Source organism: Acomys minous, assembly GCF_964271855.1.
Source record: "Acomys minous genome assembly, chromosome: 3".
NCBI lineage: Eukaryota > Metazoa > Chordata > Mammalia > Rodentia > Muridae > Acomys > Acomys minous.
In genome coordinates this window covers 142,816,289-142,835,674 of record NC_140485.1, presented here as the reverse complement: position 1 = coordinate 142,835,674, position 19,386 = coordinate 142,816,289, and the positions used below count along the sequence as shown (strand labels likewise).

Sequence of the window (19,386 nt, the reverse complement as noted above, 5' to 3'; positions counted from 1 at the left end):
TGTTTTACAATCTGTCTAGCTTGTTCCCTGGTGACACTGAACATTCTTTTTAAAGCTAAAGCATTCTGATGATGCAGAGCATGGCTGTTGATAACCTGTTCTAATCCTGCAATAATATATTCTTTAGTGAGCATATCTGCCATATGATTGCCTAAAGATAATGGCCCTGGAAGGCTAGGATGCCTCCTAACGTGTCATCCCTGGGTTCTATTAGAAAGCAGGCTGAGTGAGCCAATGAGCAGCACCCCTCCATGGCCTCTGCATCGGCTCCTGCATCCAGGCTCCTGCCCTGTTTGACCTCCTGTTCTGACTTTCCTTACTTTCTCCAGTGATGGGCTATGATCTGGAAGTGTAAGTCGAATAAACCTTTTCCTCCACAACTTGCTTTTTTGCTCATGGTGTTTCGTCACAGCGATATAAAACCTAACTAAGACAATATACAAATGGCAGTGGGGAAAATAAAATGTGTCTGAAGTGAAGCCAGAGCCCCGTGTCTTTGTCTACCATTACTCTCTCTTCCCAAGTCCCCACAGTGCCCATGGCTGTGCTGGCTGTGGCACAGACCCAGCCTCCTGGAGTGATGATGAGACGGGGAGCTCTCCTGATGGCCAAGTCTGCTCCCAGCCTCTCCCAGCTGTCTCCTGCTCACCTGCCTCACACAGTAGCCTTAAAACATTAAAGTGAATCCTCCTAGCATTTTCCTCAGGATCAGGACTGAACTCTAGCTCCTTAACCTCCATCAAAAACGATCCATGATGAAATTCTAGCACCCAGTACCTCAACTCTGCATGGCGGCATTTGAGCCTTTCAGGATAAACAAATGAAAATGAGGCCATGCGGCGGTCCCTCATCTGCTCTGACACTTGAGCAGGAAATCTAGACACAAAGACACCTTGGTTTTGTGTGCTGAGGGAAATGGTGATCACCTACAAGTCAAAGAGCAAGGCCCCAAAGAAATCAAGCCCAGAAATGTGAGAGAAAAACCTTCTGCTCCGAAGACAGCATCGAGCAGCTTTATGAGACAGATGCGAAGAAGTCACAGTAAGAGCGAGTCACACTCACTCCACACAGCTGTCCCCATCCTGCGTTTGCTCACACAGCTGTTTCCACTCACTAGGAAATCCGCAAGAGGACACGCATTGTCCACCCTGAAGCCATGTTTGGCACAGAGAGGCTAGACACAGCCTGTCACCCTGTGGTCCTGCCTTTCACGCCAACAATTCTGAGAAGTTAAGTAAGAAAACTGGAATAGGCCAGTCTGAGAAGCTGAATTGAGCCACGTGCAACAATCAGTTGTTAAAAACACGGGGCATAAATAGATGTTCCCTTTTGGCAACTTTTCTAGGTCAGTGGGTATTTTAAGCTACTGAGGGAAAAGTGTAAATTTTATTAAGTGGCTGGGATAACAGGAGCATAAAATATACACTTTCCATATTCATACTTACATTCTTCAGCTTCCAAGGAAACTCCAGGTCAGTGGACTTTTTTAATATCGAAAACTCAATATAGTTTTCTCTTTGTTCTGTGGGAATAGATGTCCCTGTTAGTGCACAAAACCCTCCAGTAGCGTATATGTGGCAATTCCATGGCTCAGGCACTGAGCATTATGCCAGCACATGGGCCCAGGGGCAGGGGACTCGGGGATGCATCCCCTACCCTCCTGTTCTCAGGCCTACTGCAAAAGCTTAAGTAGGTAAACGGCTCTCACTGAGGACTTCAGAAAGAAGGAAGGAAGGAAGGAAAGAGGGAGGGAAGGAGGGAGGCAGGGAGGGAGGGAGGGAGGGAAGGAAACCCTCCCACCACTGCACTTTTCTGCAGCTTGTGAATCTGAGGCCTGGATTAAGTTGCTGCCATCTCAGGGTCCCATGTGAGCTGTACTGTCCAGTCTCCTACAGAACTCTCCACGGAACCCCACATGTGTGTAAGCTCAAGTGCGAGTGAGTATGCGTGTACATGTGTGTGCTTGTGAATGCATGTGTCTATATGTGTGCACACGTGTCTGTGTTCATATGTCTGTGTGTGTGTTGTTGTTGTTGTTGTTGTTGCTGTTAATGCTAGTGGAGGAATTGGGACCCTGAAAGCAAGCGTTCTACTACCAGGCTGCATCTCCAGCTCTGCCCTGACATTTCAGTAGAGATATTGTAAGAGAGATACATAAGAAACTAACTCAGCGCTGTTCCTCAACAAATCCACATAGGAGACACTGGCCCTACATCATAGCACTATGAAAGATTGTGTTATGGGCTATTCTTGGATTTGCACACAGATAGAGGCTAAGAATCATACTTGACAGTCTTTCTCCTTGTCCCTCGGTTTTGAGGAGAATCGTATTGAATCCTAATCTCCCCTTCAATACAGAAACAGGACACCATGGTGGTGACCAGGGTTAGGGAAGTGGGGATGGCAAGTTGAGGATGATGGCCAAGACACATAGGCTCCACCACACAAGATGAATGCACTCTAAAGACCCAATACACGGCAGCGGGCTGTCGTTAGTAACACTGCCCTATGCGCAGGAATGTGCTGAGTGATCACATGTGCTCTTATCATAGCAACACACTGCTGAGCAGCTCTCAGTGTATGTAGGCCCTGGCACCATGCCTAAGTCGAACAAAAGGATTCCTGTGAGGGCGGTGACAACAGCAGCTTGAGCCGTGCTTTTCTGCTTTCTTGCAAGCTTGTTCTCCTCAAGGAAGCGTCTCCTTTGGGAAGTTCCCTTAGGCATGCAGAATTCAGGAGGAACGTGAAATGCATACATATGACTTGGCCTTTGGAGACGCTTGGGAATGAAAGAGTTACAGGATTAGGGCTGAGGAGGATTCATGAGCACAGTCCAGGAGGAAGAAAACTGGTCCGACAAGGATGAGACCAACTGGCTTGTGCTGGATGAGATGCTGGAAGGATCCAGCAGCTTTTGCCCTGGAACCCCAGGCAGCACTTGTGCCTGCTACCTCACCTGCTCACCTAACCATATGCACATGGCATCTCTGGAAGCCAGTGGCTTAGGAGCAGAGACACAATTGATGTTCTGCATCCCATCAAACAGGCCAAGAGAAAACCAGCTCTCCTGGAGACGCAGTTTCCTCCACCCGTCTCTTGTGAAGAGGGCTGCCAACGTGTGAGAGCTCACAATGTAAGAATCAAACTATGTGCCACAGAAAGCTAACAACTTGTTGATAATTGTTGTTTAGTTTTGATCTTCAATGTCATTTTCAAGAGCTATGAAGGGAAACAGTCTGAATTTATGAAAATTGCAAATCACTGAGATATTTTGCAAATGTGACTTACGGTTTTTAAGCCCACACAATGAAACAATCTAAGTGTTCATGAATTGTTGAATCAGGAGTTTATCTACAATACCCTAAGGACAAAATTTTACTTGCAGTTCTCATTAAAATGTCTTATTACAAATAGATCTTGCCACTGTATTTGAAAACAGCTTGCTATCTTATCCATTTGCCTAATTAAGATATTTAGCAAACTTTTTCTCCCATAGGAACACAAATAATAATAGTGAACAGAGAGTGGGTGCTTACTACGTGCTGGCAAACCCTCACCACATTCCTTCCTTACAACCCTGAGACAGGTTGCTTGTAGGGAGCAGGTGCTGGGCTCACTCACAGAAAATGGCAATTTGTATATGACATCTCCTGTAGTGGAACATTTTGGTGTCTTTAAAAACTCAGTTATGTTCTGTAAACATGTTTTTGTTTTAATCCCAGGTGTGGGACATGGGGCTGACTCAGACTGTCCAGAGCAGCAAACTATTTGCCTCGTGTGGGCTCTAAGAGGAGCTCTGTGCCAGCTGCAGATAGCGTAATTCTGAAAATGCTGGTGAGGGAATAAATGCCAGGGCCAGGAGAGATAGGGGGCTCTGAGAAAGAAGGAGGTTGCTGCCTCCCCCCCCCCCCCCCGCACCTTGATGCAGTTGGAGAAGGAGGGGGAGGGGGGGAGAAGGAAGAGGGGGAGGAGTCAGGGAGGGTTAGAGACATCCTGAATGAAGACTGGCTGGCCCCAAGGAACCTAAGGACCCTAACCAGCAAGAACCAGGTAAAGGGACCGACACCCCTCTCCCCACTAAGCTTTCTCTCCTACCCAGTGTTGGGGTGTTGGAAGGGATCAGGGTGGAAAAGGAGGTAGAGATGTAAGGAACCCCAATAGAGTAGACAAAAAGTATGCTAGCAATCTCCTGTGTACGTCAGACCATCTCTAGATCACCGAGAACACTGAGAATGATGTGCACACTGTGTAAGCAGCTGTCAGGCTGCATCTTCAGGAAAGTTTATACCGAAATAATCTGTACGCGTCTGGTACAGATGCAGTCTTTCAGATATTTTCAGTCTGTGCTGATTGAATCCATGACGTAAAACTCATGGGTTCAGGCAGAATCACAAATATCTACATAAAAGATGAAAAGGGCGCTTAGAAGATATGGAAGAAACAGATTCCCAGTTCAGGGTCTGATGAGAGTCCATTCTGCCCAATAAAGCAAAGATTAAGGACTCAGCAATCTGTGTGAATGGGGCCCAAATTAAGAGAGCTTGTGACTAAACATAAACTTTTATTAGAGTCTTTGGAACTGTAACTTCCTAAAGTTTTTATTTTTGATGTCTACAAGACAATTCATGCCAACAAGTGTTTTTAATAAGTGTATCCTAGGCTAACCTGCAACTTGCTATGTAGCTTAGGGTGACTTTGAACTTCTGTTCTTTCTGTCTCTACCTCTTGAGGGCTAAGGTTACAGGTGTGGGCCACCAAGGGCCTTGCGCCTTCCAGGAAAGTACTTCACCAATTGAACTGTACTCCTAGGCCCATATCAATGAACAATGCATGCAGTCATGTGACCACAGTAAAATGTCCTCTCCGTGCCTCTGTGGTCAGTGTGTCCTCCTGCAGCCTAGATCCCACTGACAGCATGTATACTATGTGGTGTTGGGACTGGCCTTTTTCACTTTTCCTTGTACTGCTGTGACACCCCCATGTTACATGGGCCTTTGGTTTGGTCTTTGATTTGTAGAGGTGTAATACAGTGTTTATCTTTGCACAAGCTGATGGACATTTGAGGTGACTCGTGTGTGTGTGTGTGTGTGTGTGTGTGTGTGTGTGTGTGTGTGTGTGTTTAGTGTCTGTGTACCATGGTATACATATGGAAATCAGAGGACCATAAAGGAATCTGTTTTCTTTGTACCATTGGATCCAAGGATCAGACTCAGGCAGCCAGGCTTGGGAGCAAGTGCCCTTACCCACTGAGCCATTTGTCAGTCCATGAGCATCTTTATGAAGAATTATTCTTCCTATCAGCAGTATTTTGTAGTTTTCAGTATGCAAAGCTTGCACATGTTTTATATTTGTTTAGTGTCGTTGGGTGTATTACATATTATTTTAAGTTCAATCTTTGTTATCTCTGTAGATATAGCTGACTTTCCTACATTTTCCTTACGTCCAGCAACCTTTTTAAACTTCTTAGTCTCGCTAAATTGTTGCAGCTTCCATCCCTGGGCACAGTATCACACCCTCGGGACACTCGGGACACTCGGGTCTCCTGTTCTTGCTATGGGACTTTCAGTGTCTTTGCTTCATGTGCAGCTTTTGCAAGTTGCATTATATCCCGCTGCCTGCTAAGGAGTATGACGGTGGTGTTTTCTGGGGCCCCCTCTTGTCCATCTTTCGTAATGGAGGCGGTCCTGAAGACCACAATCAGCCTTGGTGGGAGAGGCTGGCTCCCAGCTTCCCCAAGGGCACCTGTCTCCTCTTCCTTGGCTCAGGGCATGCATGCTGGCTTCCCGACTCTCCAAGCAGTGGGAAGCACATAGCTTCTGCCTCCCCTTCAGTCTCTGTGTGCCTTCCCCAAACCCAGCAGCTGAGCAGTGGCTACGGTGCAGTGTCTGTAGCTACATCAGGGAGGTTTCCCTGATCTCAGTCTATCTGAGGAGCTGCCTTTAATGTCTACAACCCCTAAGAAAGGTCCTTCTCCCCCACCTACCCACCCACCAGGGTCTAGTTTTCATCATATGAGGTTGGGAGCTGGATGGAAGTCCATGACTCTCTTGCACAGAGGGTCCATCCTTCAGGCCCCACCTTTCCTGTGTTCCCTTGCCAATGCAGTCAAGGCCACGAAGAAGAGCTATGGACAGACCTGGAGACAAATGGGGACTAACTGTATTAGGGACTCTGAGGCTCCGAGCCGGCGCATAGCCCGTACTCAGCTGTGCTGTGGGCCTTTTATGCACCACAAGGGTGCTATGGCTGCCACTATCCTGGCCAAGACCGAAATCACCTGCCATGTGACTCTCACATGAGACAGCATCCTCCAGAAGGAAGCTTACCTGGTTACCTTGCTCCATTTAACTGGTTTAAGAAATGCCGTCTTCTTTTCTTTTTAGATTACCTAGCTCTGTCTTTGTAGTCAGCCATGCTCACTTACGGCTTTCTAGACCCTAGGTTAACCAGAACACCGTTTGCTGTTGTTATTGTTGGAGATTGGTCAGTTTCCTTTTACAAACGACCTATCCAAAATACCTTCCCTACAAGGTGAAAATAAAGTTCCCTCAGAGTAATAAACAGGCTTTACTAATTCATAATTCTGAGTTAGCTTTTCATCGTTTGCCAATCTCGTTGGCAAATTCAGCATCCCTCCATGGCAACGCCTGAGTCACAGCTGAAAGCCCCAGTCTCTGGAGGTCGTTAGGAGACCGTCAGCAGCTGGTGCTGCTTGCTAAAATTACCAGAAGGAAATCAATGCCTGTCCAACAGGGCTAAAATGTATGATATGTATGATTGGCTTTCTTAAGGAAGCAAGGTGACACTCTGAGAAGGGCACACGGATTCTTAACTTCTACAATGAAGTGCTTTTGACCTTCCCAACCCAAACACAAGGGCCTAAGTTCAGATTTCCAGCACCTGCTTAAGAAGCTGGGCACAGTGGCGTGTGCCTGTAATGCCAGCATGGGGAGGTGGAGCCACCAAGATCCCTGGGGGTTTCTGACCAAGCAGGGTACTGACTCAGTGAGCTCCAGGTTCAGGGAGTGACAACGGCCGGAAAAATAACGTGTAGATCAGTAAATAAAAGAAGACATGTGCACATGCGCGCGTACACACACACACACACACACACACACACACACACACACACACACAAACACGTGCATGTGTGCACAAACATATATACAAATAAAATACTACTGCATATTGCATTAGTGTAAACATGATACTGCAATAAAAGAAGACAGTCTCTGGCCTCTATATGCACATGTGCACATGCACGCACACACACACACAAACACATGCACACGCATGTGCGCACAAATGTATATACAGATAAAATACTACTGTGTATCACATTAGTGTAAACATGATACTACAGTGCCACCCATCTGGAAAAGGAGACACTTCCTTCTCCGTTCTGTCGTTGTGTCTTAACTGCTCCTTTGCTTCTAAAACAGCCTTCTCCAGTGCCCTGTGGTTCTGTCCTGGGCCTAAAGCAGTGGTTCTCAACCTTCCTAATGCTGCGGCCCTTTAATATAGCTGCTCATATTGTGGTGACCCCCCCAACCATAAAATTATTTTTGTTGCCACTTCATAATGTAGTATTGCTACTCTTATGAATCCTAATAAGCATCTGATACTCAGGATGTCTGATATGTGACCCTGTTAAAAGGTTGTTTGAGCCACCAAGGTGATCCACGGGTTGAGAACTACTAGTCTAAAGAGTAGGGAGGGGAGGGAGGGCTGCTGCTACAGTAATTAAACTGGAAAGCACTCAGTGACCCAAGCTCTGAGGGCAGCATGTGTGCTGTGTTTCTCTCTTTCTTAGAAGAGAGTTGTTAAAAAATGAGAGAGTCATTTTTTAACTTGAGTGAGGACTCAGTGTCTAAGTTATATGCAGCCTCAGGTGAGAGGGGTGACCTCTCCAGGACCAGCTCGGTGACAGGCATGGCTCACAGGGCACTGAACTCATGCAGGGCTTCAGAGGAACATGGCCCCATCCTGGCAGCCAGCTCTTCTGCAGCAATGTAGGGAAGAAATGACGGACTGGGCCCAGCCCACCCATGTCACCAGAGGAGCAAGCAGCACTGTGCCAAGGCTGAACAGAAGGACGATCTGAACCTCTGTATGACCCATGTCCCCAGGTCCCCATGTCCCCACTCCATTCACCAATAATCTGTCCCCTATATCAGGTGCAAGGAGTCAGAGGCAGCAGGTACCATCTTGGTAGAAAGAGCAATATAGATGCCCCCACCCCCACTGGCAGGGTTGCTACCGTAAGCTCTCCAGGTGACATCGCTCAGGAGCACACTGAACGACAGAGTTCTCACTAAACTGCCCATCCTCCCCTGCAGCCAAGACACAACTCTGTTGTCTATCAGGGGCTTCCGTGACCTCAACTCCTCTCAAGCTGGTGTGCATGCTAATGCCTGGGACAGCAAAGACCCCACGCCTCTTCTTCATGCTCAAAAGCTTTTACATGTAGCTCTGCTCTTAGGCAAGGCCATCACCATGTGCTCTGGAGAATGTGTTTTCACGCAAATTCTCCCTAAAATCACCGGACCACAGTCACTGGCTGATGAACTATCCCTGGGGTTGCAGTGATGGAGCTTGAGAGTTTCCAGGACTGCCCAGCTGTTTGTAGATACCACAGCCCCCATCTGATCTCTCATATCACAAACCACTGCAGCTGCTGTGCCCTGCCCCAGCCTGAGAGCCCTGTTAGCTGGCTGAGTGGTCCCTCTGTGTGCATTCTGAGATTATGCAATGTCGAGCCTGCTATAAAAACAGAAAGATGAGGATGTAGGGCAGAGCAAGGCTGAAAACCACCCCTATTTGCCCATTCTAAATGAGCAACAGCACTCAAGTGAGGAGGAGCGGCCCAGGGACAGACACCCAGGGACAGACACCCAGGGGACAGATGTCACGGATGACAAGAGCTAGGTACTTTGTCTTCTGTGTGTTCTTGCAAATAACTGTTAGGCGCACAGGCGGTCTTCGTTGCAAATTCATATATAGCACCTCATTTTTTTTGCCTCAATACATGTTCGCACTCCAAGGAGCCACTGTCACTTTACGCATGCCCACGGTGAGCCTAAACTGAGGGGACTCTAGTCTGGCCAAGCTCTCTTTTTCCTGTTTTCTAGGGCCTCTGTAAGCGTGAACACCACTCTGGCTATCTGATAAAGAACTGTAAGGCTTGCAAACCCAGAGAGACTGAGTCCCTGGGATGTGTGCATTGCCCCTGGAGATCCCAGAGATGTGGCCTTGGGAGGGTGTGTGGTTATCTCTCAAGCCTATTAACGGTCTCTTTAAACCGTAACTGCATCGCTCTCAATGGCTTCATCAGTTCCCAAGCCTCCTTATCCATCTTGTCTCATTTCCAGTCAAACCAGCTGCAGCTGGTTTTTCTCCCCCTTTTTTTAAGGAGAAAAGGAATCTTGCTGTTTCTAGATTCCAGAGAACGGAGGGGTGGTGTGCAGGCTCTGCACCTGCCTGCACAGGGCAGGCCTTCCTTGAGCAATTCCCACTGGTCCTTGCTAGCACCATGTCCAGGGTCCTGATGACACCCTGGCTTGCTCTCTCGCTCTAGCATCCTTGTGTCCCCTGACCCCAGTCTCCTTCCTGCCACTCTCTCACTGAGCTGGTCACTGCACTGGTCAGAGAGAGGTGTGCTAAGGAACTCATCAATGATTTGCCACAAATCGTGGTGACACATTGAGAAGGGGCCATGCGCCCAGCTCCAGAATCTTCCCCAGTCTCTGAACTGGTGCTACCTGCCTCAACTTCCTGGCTGGCTCTGGGCACCTGTCTGTCAGCTACAGCCCCGCCTGAGCAGTCTCCCTGCAGCTCTACTGCAGACTGAAGCTGGCAGCCTCACCACCCACTCACTCTACAGACATTTCCTGTGCTGCCATCAAAACTGGTGGGGGAAGGGAAACACCCCCAGCAGTCACGAGAAATAACATGAAAAAAAACGCTAGCACAGCTTGGATCTAAAGTCATCAAGACAGGAAACTGTTCTTTGTAATGATTAACAAGCATAACCCTGAAACCTGAGCCCTTTAGAAAACACATTTGTGTGACAATGCTAGCATTTTCACATTTTTTCTATAAAATAAAAACTTACCTAAAAACTGCCTAAGCATCTGGCAATACCTAGTGACTAAAGCTGGCAAAATGGCATAGGAGCCTCGTGTGGTGTGGGGCTTAGAAGGCATTTGAAGCATCTATATTCACGTGATCCCCAAGGCAAATAATGCTAATTCTTCTCACTCCACTGTTCCACTTGCCCCTGCTCCCTGTCTACAGCCCAGGAGGTTGACTGGCAGGAGTACAGCCATCCATCGCTCCATCCCCAATGCCTCATCTCCCACATGGATAGATAAGGACGCAGTCGCCGAACGCATGCAGTTTTGGTGGGTAAATTCTACAGTGAGTTCAGTTAAGCGATGTCCCAGGTGTGTCCCAGACAATGAAGTGGCAGTTGCCTCTTTACCAGTGGGAAGTGTGTTCAGATAAGCAACTGCATAGGGAATGGTCACGCCATCAGTGGTCAACGGGACCTCCTCAGTCCCCTTCACTCTGCACAGCAGGGTCTCAGCCCAGCAATGCATGTGTTGTCTGCATTAAACATCAAGTGCTCTTGCACATCACAACGGCCCAGCATTCCGGTTTGCTCACAACACACTCTTCCCAAGGAAGTAAGACTCTCGGAGTTACACTGCCGGCTCCCCATCAAGTCCACGAGCTGTTGCACCTGAGCCCTGAAGTGTGCCCTCAGGGACACAACTCCCAGGGAACCTGCTGGTTTGTCCATATTGTTTAGAATACAATAGATGCCAGCCCTGTTTGTATCAAAGGAGTCAGAGTTAGGCTGCCCTCCTAACAAGCTCCCCACGTGGGACCCAGTTTCTCTAGAAAGGAAGCCTTTCCCTCAACAACGGTGAAGGGCAACGTGCTGTGTTGACTCTCAGAAGCAGACCTCTCGCCCTACTTCCACTCTTTGTGTTGGAACTACCCCTGGGGTTCTTTTTCGGCAGAGCCACTGCACCAGACCTAGCTAGACAAAGATTACACAGGGAGATGTTTAGACATGAAACATCCAACGTGTTCTATACCTTAAAAGGAAGAAGAATCCTCCATTCAAAAAGCTACCTGGGCCATGAGAGTTGGCCTGGTGCCTGAGAGTGCACACTGCCCTTGGGGAGAAGCCGGGTTCCCAGCTCTCGGGTGGCTTACAATTGCTTCTAACTCCACCTCCGAAGGATGTGATGCCCTCTATTGGCATCTGAGGAAACTGCACTCACACGAACAAGCACCCACAAAGACACACATGCAGACACATTACTAAAAACAAAACTGAGGGCATGTCTTGCACCCCCACACATGGGAGACAGAAGCAGGCAGCCACCTGTTTGAAGGTCATTCCAAGGTAAAGCAGCCCCAACATCCTCCAGCATCCTCTAGAACATAGGTAAGTGTCAGCGTTCGGATCCTGCCACTAGCCCTGAGCTGTGTCTGGAGCTCTCCTTATTTATGACAGATTCTAAAGCTCTGACTTACTATCATCCAGTCAGGGTAGCCATCAAGAAGTAACTTCCACTCGCTCATATTCTGTTACCAAAACCAGCTTGCACAAAAGCTGACTGTTCTCTGCAGTACTTATAGGTTCGTGTCTAGATTCCCACAAGACATACCACGGAGAAGTGTGAGGAGCGGCACACGGCCGTCACCCCGGCACTAAGGAAGCTGAGGTATGCAGATGACAGGCCGTCAGAGCCGTGGGACAGGATCTGACGTTTATGAGTCACTGAGCTGCTGTTATTTCGTTATAACAGCCCAAACGAGCTAGCACATCATGGTGCTCTATCCGATTGCTCCACATGAGGTTACAAAATGAGCCATCAGCCACACCTACACCGACAGTGCCACAGAGTCTGTCTCCAGAAGCCAGCTCCTGTCCTTTCTCTGATGCATTGTGACATCCCAGAAAGCTCACACTTGTTCCTGTGAAAAGCAGGCTAAAATGGGTCACACAAGCCACACTCTCCTTACCCTCTGTGTTGCGTTAGTACACGGAAGGTCCTCAGAAAGCACAGCTCTCACCAGTGTTAAAGTGACAGCTGAGGTCTGATAAGTCCTGTGGGCCCCACAACTTGGCAAAAATCCAACCAAATGTGCATTTTTTCAGGACTTCTCGGTTCACTAACCTCTGCTCCTGTGGCCCTGCCCTGCACTGCTCCTGCTTTCCATAGAGAGCGAAGGTTCACAGCCAAGCTGATCTTTTATCCAAACTCACTTCACAGGTCTAAAGAGAGCCGAGCTCCAAAACCCTGAGACGGAGGGGAAGGCAGCTGGCCAAAGGTGAGGAACATTAATGATATTTTCCAGGCTGCTTCCTGTGATCCTGAGAGCTGGAAACACTAGGAAGACATCTGCGCTGGGGTGCAGCACAGGAGATTCTCAGTCTGCGATCAGGCCAGCAATGCTCAACAAGTCAGCTTTCCCGGGTTACAGATCTGACAACTTCTGTGGTTCCCAATGGCCCTGGCTGAGCACACTGACAACGCTCACTCACTCACAGTGCTCACTCACTCACGCACAATGCTCACTCACTCACTCACAGTGCTCACTCACCCACTCACAATGCTCACTCACTCACTCACAATGCTCACTCACTCACTCACAGTGCTCACTCACCCACTCACAATGCTCACTCACTCACTCACAATGCTCACTCACTCACGCACAATGCTTGCTCACTCACAATGCTCACTCACAATGCTCACTCACTCACAGTGCTCGCTCACTCACAGTGCTTGCTCACTCACTCACAGCGCTCGCTCACTCACAGCGCTCACTCACTCACTCACAGCGCTCGCTCACTCACAGCGCGCACACACTCACAGTGCTTGCTCACTCACAGTGCTCACTGGGCCTTGCTGGCTTTGTCAAGCTCCACAGTTGCACCCACAGTTGACAGGGTTTCTTCTCTAAGTGTTGGATACAAAGTTGCTTCTCTAGGATTCTTTAGCTTCAAGTTCAAGTCAGCTTTGAATTCAGTCCCCAAGCTCCAGTGTCTTTCTAGCAGATACACTGTTTTACAAAGCTGCCCTCTATGTCACCAGTGTTGGCCGGGGCACTGTCACCATGTCTAGGCCAGGTGCCAGCTGTCTGCTTGGATAACAGGCTCCTGGGAAGCACAGACGCTGAAAGGCGCCCAGCTAGTCACACGCTGTGCCCTCTGTGTTTCATCTCCACCTCAGGCCACCATCCTCCCGAGACGCCCACATCTCCTTTACACCCTCGAGCCCCCGCCCCACTCTCCCCTGACCTCTGGGCATCGCCCCCTCAGGTCTCCTCCTTTGGACCCTCAACTCCACCCACCCACGCCTCTGAAAAGGTAATTCCCACAGAAGCATCCACTACCAGGATGGCGTCGCTTGCTTGCACACTCATAAAGCCTTCTAGGAGCTATGTTACATAATTCCCAGCAGCAGACTCATTTCCTGTACCCCGTACCTCTGCCAGCAGTTTTCACGCCTGCCTTAACTGTCAGTAGCGATAGCTAGTGCTTGTCTGAGGCCAAGGCTCCCCTTGGCTTGTGCTTGCCTCCCCATGTTAGACTGTTTCTTCTGAGGGACACACTGACGTAATCACCCAACATGCACATGTGAACATGTGTGCTTACATTTGCAGAGAGACACACATCTCACTACAATGGCTCCTCAGGGGCCATTACTTTAAACTTCCAGGTCTCTCTCTATTCTACCCTCCAGGTCCAATCTCCCACAAACAACAAGGTAATTTTTAAAAAAGAAAAAGGTATAGTTACTTCTTCTGCAGCATCTTCCGGGGCGGGTTCTATGTCCAGGCTGGGCTCCTCCTCAGTGGCCTGACAACAGAGACATGGGGGAATGTTGTTAGTATCTCAAGGTCTGTACTGATAGCTTTGGATATATAATCAACATGGCTGTCACTGCGTGGCTGTCTCTGCGTGGCTGTCTCTGCGTGGCTGTCACTGTGTGGCTGTCACTGCGTGGCTGTCTCTGCGTGGCTGTCACTGTGTGGCTGGCCGTGGGGTCTATACCACGGCTCCCTGGCACCTGAATAGACCTGTGCCTGTGGGAGGAGACTTCACACAGCCTTCAGCCAGCAAGAGACAGGAGGCATAAGCTTACATGAAGCTCAAACATCATCAGGATGCTGAGGATGGACCCAGACGGACAGCAAAGGTATTTGCAATCACTCCTATTTGAACGGAATCAAGTAAATCTCAGGTTAATTCTGGAAGGGAAACTGGATCTTTGTGGCTTTTTTTCTTTTAGAGTTTGTCTTGTAGAAACTCTTGCAGCCTGGAATTTGCTATATAAACATATCTTGTCTCACAGCAGTCTTCCTGCTACCTCTCTCTCCTGGGCTTGGGGGTTACAGGTGTGTGCTACCAAGCCCAGCTTGGAAGAATTAATTAAATCACTGATAGTAAAGTTCTGGGCTTACAAAGACATAAAACAACATCTGTGTCACTCAGGGCTTAAGCAGGAGAGCCAGGAGTGCGTTGATTACTGTGCCACAGCATGGAAAGCTGTTCTGATGGCCTCGGCTCCCTCACATGTAACCTCAGGAAGGTGACAGCCCCTACCACCTTGAGATCCCGGAGAACTCAGTGAAGCAATCCCACCCATCACCAGCTCTGGTGTGCTCTGATGCTCCAGGTTCCCACCAGCAACCAGCTCTGGTGTACTCTGACGCTCTGGGTTCCCACCTGCAACCAGCTCTGGTGTGCTCTGACGTTCCGGGTTCCCACCTGTCACCAGCTCTGGTGTACTCTGATGCTCTGGGTTCCCACCTGCAACCAGCTCTGGTGTGCTCTGATGCTCTGGGTTCCCACCCATCACCAGCTCTGGTGTGCTCTGATGCTCCAGGTTCCCACCAGCAACCAGCTCTGGTGTACTCTGACGCTCTGGGTTCCCACCTGCAACCAGCTCTGGTGTGCTCTGACGTTCCGGGTTCCCACCTGTCACCAGCTCTGGTGTACTCTGATGCTCTGGGTTCCCACCTGCAACCAGCTCTGGTGTGCTCTGATGCTCTGGGTTCCCACCCATCACCAGCTCTGGTGTGCTCTGATGCTCCAGGTTCCAACCCGTCACCAGCTCTGGTGTGCTCTGATGCTCCAGGTTGCCACCCACAACCAGCTCTGGTGTGCTCTGATGCTCCAGGTTCCCACCTGTCACCAGCTCTGGTGTGCTCTGATGCTCTGGGTTCCCACCTGCAACCAGCTCTGGTGTGCTCTGACACTCCGGGTTCCCACCCGTCACCAGCTCTGGTGTGCTCTGACACTCCGGGTTCCCACCCGTCACCAGCTCTGGTGTGCTCTGACACTCCGGGTTCCCACCCGCAACCAGCTCTGGTGTGCTCTGACACTCCGGGTTCCCACCCGTCACCAGCTCCAGTGTGCTCTGACACTCTGGGTCAGCTGCTGACATCATCAAGGCTCCTAACCCAGCAGCCATGATGGCTTAGAGTCACACTAACTTGACTCTGAGTCACCAGGGAGTCATGGTGGATGTGTAATGTCTGAAAACCAGGACTCTGCTTTCTCGAATGCACTGTGACACCCCAGAAAACTCACACTTGCTCCTTCAAAAATAAGATTTAAATGAGTCAGCTAAACCTCACAGGTGGCTTCACACACTGGCTCTCCTGTCACTTCTTATTTTCTCTCCAGAGCATGGTGGTAGCCAGTGAGGCCCTGCCAAGAGCAGGTACCCTGGAGTCCTGCTTCTGGAATGTGCCCTTAGCCATGGGGACAACTCACAGAGCATGGCTGCTTCCTTGCCACACAGATTCTTCAGGGGTTCCCCTGAACCTCCAGTTTTTAATTACCCACTCATGAGTAAAATACCGCAGAAAACATCCAAAACTAATTCATAGTACCATGATTAGTCTCTTTCGGTAATCAATGAGTTGTCCCTGCTGTACACACTGGAGCAATGCTGGTCTTTATAAAGAATATACCATGTTCTATCATAGTGCCCTCGGATTCCTGGGTTTCTTGGGACACTGGGCAAGAGAACAACTGAGGGAGAGGAACGTAAAGTGTAGCAGTGGCCGTCTAACAGCAGAATCCAGGAGCATGGATTTCTAGCCAGTGGTGTTGAATCTGTCCACAAATGTCCCATCCATGCAGAAAGTCAGGTGCCACGTGTGTCCCACCCAACTCTGCCCACCTTCTTGATCTGTGAGTTATTTTAGTAGCATAGGACATAAAACATCTGCAAAATAAGACAATAAAGTCAGCTTTGATGCACTGAGACCCAGGGACTTCACACTTGAGGACACAGAAGTTCCTCAGGGGCTGCAAATGTTGCATTTTCAGTCTCTCAGTTTAGATCCATCTGTGGAAAGGACCCTGGTTTACCCTGGTTCCAGATTACTGACAATTTAATGCCCTATCCTAACTCTGCATACTCCACAAGTTTGCTCTTCTGAAAAGCTCACCCAGAAAGCCCGAGGAAAGGACTTCTTTCGAGGCTATTTAACCCACCTGGATCTCCTCACGGCATCAGACAGAATAATCTCACAAACTCAGAGCCTTCTCTGTTGCTGGTGGCAGGTGCCATCAACTCTGCTTCAAGATTTTGGATTTGCAAGAGTTTTCTTGGGTCATGACATATTTTTATAATATGAGTAAGCCTGAGGATACTCTATTTCTAATCAACTTCAGAAATATTTTAAACAGTGTCCTTGGGGTTCTTTGTCCAGACCCGGGTTCCCCTCTGTACTTAACATTGCCTCCATTCCTGGCCCCTTCTCCCCCAAAGAGCGTTATGTTCTAGAAGCCAAGCAGCTGGACATCAGATCATAAAGAATGGGGTCGACTAAGGAAATAAGGCAATGTCTGCTCTCATCTTTTCTTCATTTATTAGTTGAATTTTTCAGAAGAATCAATATCTTTCAAGAAAAAAATGTAGACTTAAGTTTTCAGCTGGGGACTGAGTGGCTTTGCCTTCTACTCCAAGGCAGCATCAAGTACCAGCAGGGGAGTCAACAGTGGCAATGCCAAGCATCATCCTCGAGTACCAGGGCAACTCCACTGCACCAACACCCAGACTGTTCTAGCTACAAGATGCACCACACATTATCTGTGAAAGGCTCTATGTCCATGTAATGCCAACGTCTACTCCAAACACTTAAAAAATGCACACTATTTAGTCTCTGTCTTTTTGTCTGCATGGCTCTATGTGTGTCTCTGTCTGTCTGCCTCTATCTTATCTCTTTGTCTGTCTGTCTCTGTATTTGTTTCTCTGATTCTGTCTCTGTTTCCCCCTCCATCCATCCCTCCATCCCCTTCTCTCTCTCTGTGTGTGTGTGTGTGTGTGTGTGTGTGTGTGTATCTGTGTGTGTGTGTGCGCGTGTGCATACACGCATGTATATAGAGGTCAGAGAGCAACTTTCAGGGTCAGTTCTTTCCTACTACCATGTGAGTTTAGGGACTCAGGCTTGGCAGCAAGCACCTTTACTCACTGTGCAGTCTTGCAAGCCCTATTTCAAATAATTTAATGGCAGTTTGCCTATCGAGAAAATCCTCAATGTAAAATACCAAATAAGCTGCCCTTTAAAACAGAACCTCTCACTCAGTTTAAAGATTTAGTTATGTGACTATCTCCATGTCACCGTGAAATACAAAGCAGTCAGCACAGAATCTGAAAGAGTAATGTTGAGTGAGGCAGAAACTAAACCTCAGGTTGTTATACTTAGTAGTCTATAAAATTTAGCCATTTTAAATTGCAATTTCAGTTGTTCTTGACACAGTACAGGTATATCTAAAAATGCAGTCAGTCTTAACAACTTTGGAAAACTTTCTTCTCAGAAAAATGTCTGGTGATCATTTGGAGCCCAAGGAGGGTCATATGAAATTCCTGGTGACAGAGGCACCCACACACCAGGAAGATGGTCGGCAGGCAGCGCCGCCCTCCAAGGCCCCAGCACTAAGCCGCTGACGTTTCCTCACCTGTCCTTCCTAGGCCTTCCACTGAGCACCTGCCTTCAGGGCAGCGCTGGCTCAGCTTTCTGCTCCTTCTAGCTAGTTAGTCTGTGTGGCAAATGGAGATCCAGGCCATGAGCCACTTGTTGAAAGCAAAGCAAACTGGTGCCAACTAGTTGACAAAAGGAGTACTTCAGAGCACAAGACACAGCATATGAGGCGTGCCGAGGGCGGCTGTCAGCAGCAATGCTTGGCTTCTGTCCCTTTCATGCACACACTAACACCACGCACTGCCAAAGGCACACGGATGTAAATGTTTACATGGCCACACATGTGAAACACACATACAGAACATCCACGTCTCTGCCATGGTAACTGAATTCTTCTTCTGAGCCACACTCCACTTGCCACAGTGCAGAGGGCACTGCGAGAGAGCACATGCCTCCCTCCTCTCTACTCACCTCTATCTCCATGGGCTCCACCTCGATCTTCTTCCATAGCTCCAGCAACTGTGCGATCGGCATCTTTTAAACTTTCCCTTTCCTCCAGTCAAGTGTCGATAGGGAGAAAGATGATAAACACAGGCACCGAGCAGCCGGAGAGTCTGCCTGACAGGATGTCAGGGGCTGGGGCAGCAGGCCAGGCTGGAGTAGAGAGAGGGAAAGACACACAGGACGATCTCCTATGCTGAGGAGGGTCCTGAGGTCTTCACTGTGGCTGCTCAGCCTTGTCAGCAGGCTGCAGCACAGCGAGGCAAGGAGACTGCAGCTCTAGCTGCGGCTGGTGTCTGTGCTGTGCGTCTGAAGAGTAAAGCTTTGCTCGCAGCCTCCAAGTGCTTCCCTGCCACTCGGCCCCCTCCCCTCACTATTTTACCTTAATTGGCTCTAAATGAGGGTGAAAGTTGAGTCTGAGGATGCTGCTGCCATAGAAACCGCTTAGCAACCGAGGGCCAGGGAGGGAGAAGGAGGGACTGGAGCTCCGACTCTGCCCTTCCCCGCCCTCCCCACCTCTGCGACACTGCCTGGGACCACACCACCACCCCTGTCAGGAGTTCTGCTGAGGCTGGAGGCAGCAGAGACACCCCTCCACATCAGGGTTTCAGACTGGATTGCGGACTACGCTAATGCCTGCAGCAGCTTGGTGCAGTGACTCCCTGCTGTCCCTAACCAACTGCATTTTCAGGCACTGGACAAGCGACAGCCAGGAGAAAGGAGTAACCACACAGGCAGGCAGAAGGGCCCAGCAGGATGGATACCTCAGGATCTAATCTTTGCCCACACTTTTCCTGCCCTAACCAGGAGGACAGGACCAGCGGCAGGACCGTAAGTGTGGTATTCCTTCCTCTCTGCAGGAGAGAGCAGAGCCTGGGCTGTTTGAACCCAACAGGGTCTGTGGAGGGCAGGACAGGGATG

The 19,386-nt window shown here is 49.2% G+C and overlaps 1 protein-coding gene across 1 annotated transcript in view; it reads right to left on the bottom strand.

Annotated features, from left to right (window-relative positions):
- Positions 1–18,645, bottom strand: part of RPS6KA2 (ribosomal protein S6 kinase A2) — a 376,214-nt gene extending 357,569 nt beyond the window's left edge. Inside the window, exons 1-2 of the mRNA XM_084776488.1 lie at positions 18,436–18,645; positions 13,823–13,882 (exon numbers count right to left, since the gene is read on the bottom strand). Coding sequence (XP_084632614.1) covers positions 13,823–13,882; positions 18,436–18,498 — 123 coding nt within the window. The 5' untranslated portion in view covers positions 18,499–18,645. The remainder of the gene's footprint in view (positions 1–13,822; positions 13,883–18,435) is intronic.
- Between the last annotated feature and the right edge of the window lie 741 nt (positions 18,646–19,386).